Raw genomic sequence first — 8752 nt, 5'->3', positions numbered from 1 at the left:
TAAGCATCGTCGTAGATCCGCAAATGCGGGATAGGCAGTATAGTAGTAGGGACATAGAGTTGTTTCACTTCCCGGGGAAGTAAAAGAGAATCCGGGGTAAAGAGACGGGCGTATTCCTGGACCTTGCTAGGTGGGATCGTAGCTTTGTGGTGGTCGTACAAGTGCCTTGGAATAGCTGTAGAATGAACGGTATATTTGTAGCTCGTATAGATTAAGATATTATAAGTAGGATTAAAAGAAAGAAGATCCATTCTTAGAATTCCATTCAGGCAAGAAAGCAAGAAGGGAGACGCGCTAGCGTCTCTCTCACTAGTATAAACGCGTACGCGGTGGTCCGTGTACTGAGTAGGGAGGGCTCCAAGCCTCCGGCGATCCCTTGGATCCCTTGTTAGAAGTAACGAAGAGGTTAAAGGAGATCGGCAGAACCCCTTTCGGTGGCACTCGGCACTCACCGCCCTCGGCGACCGCCTTCCCCTTCTAGCACCGTCAGGGGAATTGCCCCCTTTCACCCAAAATCCGATGTAGTATATACCCTCGGATATTAGCTCGTTGCTGGGTCATCTTGCGGCCTGGAGAGGTGTTGCTACATAGCTGGTAGGCGTCTCGCAAGAGGGCTTCAGCCGCAGCCAGAATCCGGACTAGGTTAGGGTCGAGCCCTTTCCCCTTGGACGGCAGGGCGTACGAGCTCTTGATCTCGGCGTCCTTAAGCGTAGCTAAGTGGGTAGGGAAGTCGGTCCGCTCGAGCCAGGGCACCCGCTCCGACCGGGAGTCCCCAAAACCATAGACGATGCTAGCTCGCTCCTCCAGGTCCCGCTTCGCCTCACTACTATCCTTCTCGAGCTCGCTAAAGAGGGCCGTCTCTTTGTCGGGTGGCGCTTTGTCCGGTGGCGCTTTATTGCTATTGCTTTCTTTATCTTCGGCTACAATAAAGTAATCGATCTTATTTTTATTAATAAAGTAGCTTTGAAGGAGGCACTTTTGCTATGAAAGTGTAGCTTTGTGCTCGGCAGCGCGCCGCTGGTGTTGGGAGAAGGCATGGCTTTTAAGAGCCGCGAGGTTCCGCGTATAGTAGACGCAGCGAAGAGGGTCAATTATGCACGAGTAGCCATAGCTAGCCTTGAGCCCCTGGATCTGGAGGCACGGGCGGCCTGCTCTGGCCTCGGCAGCGAGGGCATGCTTGTGCTGGCGGAGCTCTTCGACCGTCTGGAGCTCGTGGCCGGCGAAGAGCCGGAGGCTGGCCTTGAGGGTCTCCCCTTGCAGCTGGTGTGGAGGGGCACGCAAGTGCGCGGTCTGGGCTGAGGCGGTGGGGATGAGGCAGGTTTCGCAGGCCCGGCACAAGATAACCTGGTGCAAGGGGAGGTAGCGGAAGTCGCTGGCTGCCATTGGGAAGGGGGATAGGGATTAGGGCGGGGGGGGAGGGAGGGGGAGGAACTTTTATTAGACTCGACTCATTTAGACTAGACGGGCGCTCGGACCACACTTTATTTTGGCGGGCGCAGACCCTCGGTAGACTCTACGGAGCGCCCGGCATAAGGGGTAGAAACACCATCAACCTTCTTCGTTTCCTACGTGACGAGTGCTTTGGCCTGACCCGAATCACCCGTCCATAGGACCCGTCATGGACGTTGCGTTCGGAGTTCTGGGTGTGATAGGTGTTGCGATTCAACTCTTTGAGACTATCCAGGCTTCTTACGAGCTCTTGAGCACGGCCAAGGGGTTGGAGAAGGATGCGCCCATTCTGCTATGGAAGCTCAAGATCCAACAGGCACGATTTGTTAGCTGGGGTCAATACTTCGGCGCTGGATCTGGAGTTCTAGATGCTCAACTGGGGGACAATGGGTTGTTCGATCTGGTGGTCGGCCTACTGCAACAGACCAAGCAAATGCTCAGCCATGCAGATACTCTTGCAACCAAGTACGGTGTCCATTGCCCACCAGGCTCATTTCCACTGCTACCGACTGGCTCTGCCGTAGCGAGACAGACAATGCCATCGATCAAAGCTAGAATCAGTTTCAAGCTTCGCTAGGCGGTATCAGACAAGGCCAAATTTGCATCTCTCATAGCAGACCTCAAAGACTTCAACGATGGACTTCATGCAGTATTACGAATCAATGAGACTGTTGCCATCAACAGCCATATCCACTCAGCTGTCCTTCGAGAGACCCGCAACGCCAGCCAGGTAGAAAGTGTCAATGCTGCATGCAGGGAGCTCAAGGAGTCTAGTAGCTCATCATCACGAAATGTTGCTTTGTTATACGACCGCATTCAAACTTCTGCGCAGGCAAAGCTTGCCATGATGTCTCCGGAGGACAAGGCCATGGATATGTCACAGCGGCGGAGCCGTACACAGATTGAAACATTCAAAGCACGTATAACATCTGAATTATGGACTACGGGTCGATATCGCATCCACGAGAAGGACAGCAATGGCCAAGAATTCATAGACGACATCAGAATCCTGATCGAGTGGAAGGAATTTGACCCGAAAAATCCTGTGAGGGCACTGATCGACAGGCGCGTCAATCGCATCGCTGAGCTGCTCTCTACCAAAACGCCCAAGCCTACGGATTTCCGTGTCCAAGATTGCCTGGGGTTTTTCGAAGACGACGAGTTTCCCAGATATGGCATGATATATAGACTTCCTCAGTCAGCAAGCCGAGAAGTGGTGTCTCTCTACAACCTGCTTGACAGGAGCGAGGATCCACTGTTGCCCGACTTGGGGGACAAGTTTAAATTGGCCAAAATCCTCGTCACTGCACTACTGCGACTCCACGATTGCGGATGGGTGCACGGGTCCTTCCGCTCGAACAACATCATATTCCTAGCCGACGAGGATGAAAGCGAGGCCAGACATCTTCGTGACCCATATATTCATGGATTCACCTTCTCAAGACCCACCGACCCCAGCGAGATCACATTGGAATATTCCATGACGCATTTCGAGCACGACCTTTACCGGCACCCTCAAATCGCGCAGTTCATTTCCCGCAAGGTCCTGAGAGATATCACTGATCATCAAAGGTTCCAAACTGTTCACGACCTCTACGCCTTGGGGATCATCCTCCTGGAGATCGGCTTGTGGAGGAGGATCAACACCCTTTGGAAAGACAAGTATACGCTGGCGAGATTCCACGAAAAGCTCGTCACTGCATATGTCCCTAGACTGGGCCCCAAGATGGGTATTACATACAGAGACGCGGTACAGCGTCTATTGACTCTTCCCGTTATGCAAGAAACCGGGAGGGATGCAGCATCAGATGGTGCAGAGCAGGACTCTGACACGGTTCTCGATGACCACCGTGAAGCATTGGTTCCAGAAATCTTACTACCTTCTGATAATACTGAATTGTACTGGGAAATCGTGGCGAAGCTTTCAGAATGCAAAGTATAAGAATTAAATATATAGAAAACGTGTTATCGTAATATAAACTTTTTTAGAAATTTCGTCAAGTGTGCAGAAGTGGCGGTCTTAAGCTTCTAATGATGGAAGCAGCGCTTGAGCCAACGTTCAAGGAAACGAGATTCGGATTGAATTTTATGGTCGCAGGCACCAGAATAGCTTGAAAGCTATGGGGACTAAGGTAGTGTATTTGCTCTCCCTGGGCAAGCTGTCCTTTCCCGATTCAAAACAAGCTTTGACGGAAGAAAGGTTATGGATCCGAATTGTATTTTAGTTCAGATGTAGTAGCGGCTGTATCGAAGAGTTGGGCACTGATGAAGCAGTAGCAAAAGCTGCCGAGATTGCGATTGTTGTTAACAAGTTAAGGAATTAAAAGGAGGCTTTGACATTACGGACTTCGACCTGTGCTAGACATTTAGAGCTAAATTGCTATGCTCTGATGGTTTCAAGTTTCCGGAACTGAAATACAAGAAAGAATGATTTTTCGAGAGGATGGACAGTTTCCCGAAGCAGAGAAGATTTTCAATGACGGAAGTCTCAATCTAAGCCAATATCCCAAAGAGAGTATTACAATTCAAACGTTTATACTATGGGAAGTATATAAACATCAAGGTTCTTCTGAGAAGTATCTAATAAAGCATGCAATTACCCTCAACCAGCAATTGATACATGCTGAAGTTCCTCGCTCGTTGGAGGAAGAGTAAGTAAAGAGGCCAGCAAAGTACTGCATAACGGAAGCAAGTTAGAATGAAGCTGAAACAACGGCTAGACAATGGGTGCTCGGAAATCCACGAAAAGAAAGGCAACCAAAATCGCAGATTGTTCTTCAACTGCAATCTGTTCTAGATCTCAAACGTGGTGACTTGAAAAGATTAACATTTTTCAATTGAATGAAGCGATAATAAATAAATAGTGAGTAGCAATTGTTTCAATGCATCAAGAACTCCAACAAACCCCAGCCCACAAAACAACATCTCTAAATCCCCGAATCATACTGCTTATCAGGATCAGTAGGATAATACGCATTCCAAGCATTGCAGTTCGGCTCAATAGCAGCCAGATTCATTGCTCCAGGAATATCCTGAACTCTCTCCAGGTATTGAACACTCAGTCCTGAGGAAACGTGCCATGCGATGTGACAATGGAAGAGCCATGCGCCAGGATTATCTGTCTCGAAAGCGAGGACCACCCATCCATTGGAAGGGAGCATTGTAACATCTCGTCTTCGAGGATTGTTCAACTGAAGAGATGAGACATCCGAAGACGAGAAAGTTCTCTGGGCAGCGCCAAATGGTTGAGATTGTGGAGGCGAAACTCCAAGGACCAAGAAATCATGCCCCTGCACAAATCAGCCATGGCCCAAGAAATTTTGAACAACTTACATGTAAATGCATCGGATGCGGGATTGGTGTAAGATTTGTGATCACCCAAACACTCCACTGCCAAAAGTCAGCTCTACCCCTCTCAAGAAATCTCCATACTTACCACATTGGCAGCAGTGACTGATACTATGTTCTCCCTAATAGGATACGAGGTATTACCCTCTCGTACATACTCCAGAGTAGGCTTGCCCCATTCAACTTGCATGGAGTTTCCATTGACATTCCAGAAAACAGTTGGGTCATCCGCTCCATTGAAGGTAACATTTAAGTTATCAGGAGCTGGTGTGAATTGTGAAAGTGAAGCAGTGCGGGTAACAACTGGAGTGAATCCTACGATATCCGCACAAGCCGCATCTGGAGGGGCAGTACCAGTGCTGGTAGGCAAAGCATTGGGAGCTCCGACATAACTGAAGATTGCGGCAGGTGAGGGGTTATTGGATGATCCACACGCCCCTGAAGCTGTATATGTGACGTTGAACCAGTAATTGTCAACCGCCTGGCTTGCATCAATAGTAACATCATATCTCTGGCCGATTCCCATGAAGATAGAATTTGTAGTGAATGAATCCACGGGCACAAAGTCCGTGGCGATGACAGTCATGGAATGATTGACGAGTGAAACAGAGAATGAATTCTCGACCGATGGATTAATGAGTCGAAGAAGGTGACGTTTTCCTGGAGTCAAGGTGACTTTGGCATATTGGCCACCAGCTCCTTTTGGGTTGATGTTTGATCCATTGAATAAAACATTATCACTGGGAGGAGGGGCGCCAGTACCGTGAGCGATTTGTTCAGCGAGGGTGTCCGCAGCACCATAATACCAGTCAGAAATTGGAAAAACACCGAGGTCAATGTCGTATGGAAGTGATGCTGGGCCATGAATCAAGATAGATCCAGTAACACCATTGGCATATTGAACTCCGGTATGTGAATGGTACCTTCATGAAATCAGAAACGAGCATCGAAAGCATCAGGTGACCATACCATGAAGTACCATACTGCTGCGCCAGAAAGGTATAAGTTTTGGACGACTTCGGAGGAATGGGACATTCCGTTATGCCATTGGCACCATCATTGATGTCATTATTCAGCTGACGAATTCCATGCCAATGGATAGATGTCCTGTATTCGTTAATACAGAACCAAGTTTCACTGACTCAAATACTAACCCATTGAGCTCAAGCTCATTTACAACAGTGATCTGAAGAGTATCGCCCCAATCTGCCTTTTGTTAATATAAAAAACTGTGAAAGCATCATGATACTTACTTGCTGTGAGAACAGGACCTTTGGACAACTATTAGCAGCTTCAAGATGAGTTGATATGAATTCAAATACCTGGAAATTGTCCTGAACAATGTTAGCTTTATATCTCAAATCATACAAGAACTTACCATTCACGAGCATGGCTTTAGCCTTGACTTGGCCATCACCTCCAACATAGTTATCAACTTCAGTGATTGTTAAGGTGTACTAACTGAATCAGCATTGACACAAGAACGGAATCATAAACTATACAGGTCTGGTAACACCTCCTGGAGGGGTGCTCTTCTCATAATCTGTGCTGATGTTGTATCCAGTCACCCAACAAGCACGATTTGAAGGAGTATTGCAACTGGCAAGCGCTCTTGGAACAGCACCTGCGGAGGTGAGGCCAGTGAAGAGCAAGGTCGAAACGAAGCTTTGAAGAATTGAAGTCCACATTTTGTGAAAGAATGTAGGTAAAGATGGAATGATCGATGAGACTGGTTGCTGAATGAACGAGTGGGATCCTCCACACTTTATATACTCATCTGAAATGAATCCAGATCCTTCAATACACCTTCTTTCCCCCTTTTCTGCCAGCCACCTGCCCTCTATCTTCGAGTTTCTCGGTACTTCAACCTCGTAGAGTTTAATGAGGCGTCAGCCATTGCTCGGTGAAGCTCGTAAATCCGTCTTAGTGTTGAAGGCTCACGGGCTTTTCAGGTCATGAACAAGTTCGAGAAACGGGACAGCCCGAAGGTAACTCTACCACGAGGCACGGAGGATCGAGAGATGAGAGGGTTATGATAGGCTTGCTCGCAGCCACCGCCCTGACATTATCGATAATGAAGATGTCTGGGTCGATTTTCGATAGTCTGTAAGCGCTGCAAGACGCATAGTTACCTGTTTCGACCACACCATGTGGTACACCTGGTATGGTCCTAGAAGCCTGGTCCTGCAGCAAAGTTTCTCCCGACGAGAAGGCAGTTGTCTCAAGAGAGAAAACGAGGAGGGTTGTCCAAAAATAAATTGGATACGGGGCTAGGTAGCTGAAAGTGTATCTGAATGCAAGATGAAAGGACCTACGCGGTCGTGACTGGATATGGTCTGTGCAAACAAGCTGCATAACGGTCATATTATGCGCCACTGGCGAGCGAGATGTTTTGTAGAGGTTGACAACGTAAAGGAAGAGCATCTTGTAATGCACTTGATCTTATACTTTAAGCTCACATCTACCCCACAATTTTGGCAACGAATACGCCAAATCCCCATATTCAGGGACTCTTTCTTCCAGATTAACTTACTCAAAGATACTCAAAATCGAGCTGTTCCTTTGGGTACCGTTCGTAACCCTCCGCGTTTCCCATGTGGCACTGCTTATTGACGGCACAGGTCAGACGCAGCTGGAAGTCAATACGATCTGACTTCAGCAAAGTCGTCCGCAGAATGTCAAGTCTGGTACCAAAGTTCAGATGATGCTTATGGTTGGTGGTGGCGTTTCTCCCTGAGCCTTGCAGGATTCCCATGCGAAGGGGTCACGGAAGGGTCGGAACTAAGATCGCAAAGGCTATGGCTCTGCCTTACAGAGATGACGAGAGAAAATCGAGTGGTGCGGGTAAACAGTCATCCCGTGCCGGATGTGCAGCTACAATTTAGCCGCGAACGGAAAGTTTGCATCAAGGGACCAGCGCTGTGATCCGCATCAGGGTTCTTTAACGAAACAGAACTGACTGATTGTTGACTGATTGCGAGTCTAGAAATTGTAATCGCGGGTGATGTCTGTCGGCACATCCCTGAGCCGACCACGCACGATGAGCTTCTGTCGGTAACGCAGCATGATAGGTCGGTATATATAACTTTGCAGAACGACAGGGCCGTGTTCGGCGACGTACCACTAATCAGATCTTGACCGCCATGATGTAATCCACATCTCACCACAGTAGCATGCCACTTGTATCTGGGGAAAGCTTTGATCTCGTGGGGAGCCGCGCCAGAAGTACAAAGAGCGCCTCCTTGAAGCTTCTCGGAGATCTCGTGCCTGGATGGCGCAACAGCGTCGTTTCGGGCACCAATCCACAAACGCCACAGGGTTGTAAGAGGAGCTTAATCCTCGCTCTTTCATCGAATGAAACAATATTCCTATCGAAACGCCAATGCAACGCCACTTTAGGGGGCCAGGAACTCGATATCTAATAGTACTACGGTATTCCAAGCTGATACACTTCTGCTCGGATATCGATTCCTCAAAAGAAAAAAAGAAGTCGCGACGGCATTTGCATCTGTGAGAAAAAACACGAATCATTCGATATATCCGTACACCACACCGCTTCAGGATCGCATCTGTGACCACTGGCCATCCCAGGATTGCTTTGGGAACGCAGGCTGCAGGATCCACCATCATCGCACTCGCTTCAGACGGCACACAAGTCATTCTGATCTCGAGAAGCTGATGCAGGAGAACTTCGTTCGCGATCTCAAAGGAGGAATTCCGAGCGAGATGAGTGTAGACTCCTAGTCAATGCCAAGAGCTCAATTGTTGGTAAGAAGGTTGGGTGCAGTAAAAGGTGAGAAGTCTAATGTTGAAGAAAGGTGGTCTGACCGGGATGAAAACTTTCGGCTCCGAGTAATAAGATTAACAGTCTTCGGCCCCGAGACATCAACCACGCCACAAAACTACCACGTACCTTCAAGGTGGGGAAAACTCCCATCCAACTCCACGACCTCTG

General features: G+C 48.5%; 3 protein-coding genes across 3 annotated transcripts; 1 reads left to right on the top strand and 2 right to left on the bottom strand.

Moving 5' to 3' along the window:
* Window positions 1-1035: 1035 nt before the first annotated feature.
* On the top strand, window positions 1036-3391 carry LY89DRAFT_721898 (uncharacterized protein; the record flags this gene model as incomplete). The annotated part of the gene is made up of 3 exons (XM_018218683.1): window positions 1036-1281; window positions 1685-1914; window positions 2134-3391. 3 exons carry the CDS (start codon window positions 1036-1038, stop codon window positions 3389-3391), a joined length of 1734 nt encoding a protein of 577 aa, XP_018067485.1.
* A 621-nt stretch (window positions 3392-4012) lies between these two features.
* LY89DRAFT_785626 (ascomycete fungal laccase from thielavia arenaria) lies at window positions 4013-6979 on the bottom strand. Its single transcript, XM_018222906.1, has 9 exons — window positions 6300-6979; window positions 6176-6254; window positions 6120-6131; window positions 6055-6068; window positions 5952-6007; window positions 5767-5904; window positions 4886-5720; window positions 4783-4839; window positions 4013-4739 (listed from the first exon to the last, which is right to left on the bottom strand). Exons 1-9 carry the CDS (start codon window positions 6483-6485, stop codon window positions 4377-4379), a joined length of 1740 nt encoding a protein of 579 aa, XP_018067484.1. The 5' UTR covers window positions 6486-6979; the 3' UTR covers window positions 4013-4376.
* Window positions 6980-7570: 591 nt separating this feature from the next.
* On the bottom strand, window positions 7571-8636 carry LY89DRAFT_202603 (uncharacterized protein). The gene has a single exon (XM_018205796.1). It carries the CDS (start codon window positions 8455-8457, stop codon window positions 7921-7923), a length of 537 nt encoding a protein of 178 aa, XP_018067483.1. The 5' UTR covers window positions 8458-8636; the 3' UTR covers window positions 7571-7920.
* Between the last annotated feature and the right edge of the window lie 116 nt (window positions 8637-8752).

The sequence above is a fragment of the Mollisia scopiformis genome (assembly GCF_001500285.1).
Source record: "Mollisia scopiformis unplaced genomic scaffold LY89scaffold_20, whole genome shotgun sequence".
In the NCBI taxonomy this organism is placed as follows: Eukaryota; Fungi; Ascomycota; class Leotiomycetes; order Helotiales; family Mollisiaceae; genus Mollisia; species Mollisia scopiformis.
This window is presented reverse-complemented; position numbering and strand designations above follow the sequence as displayed.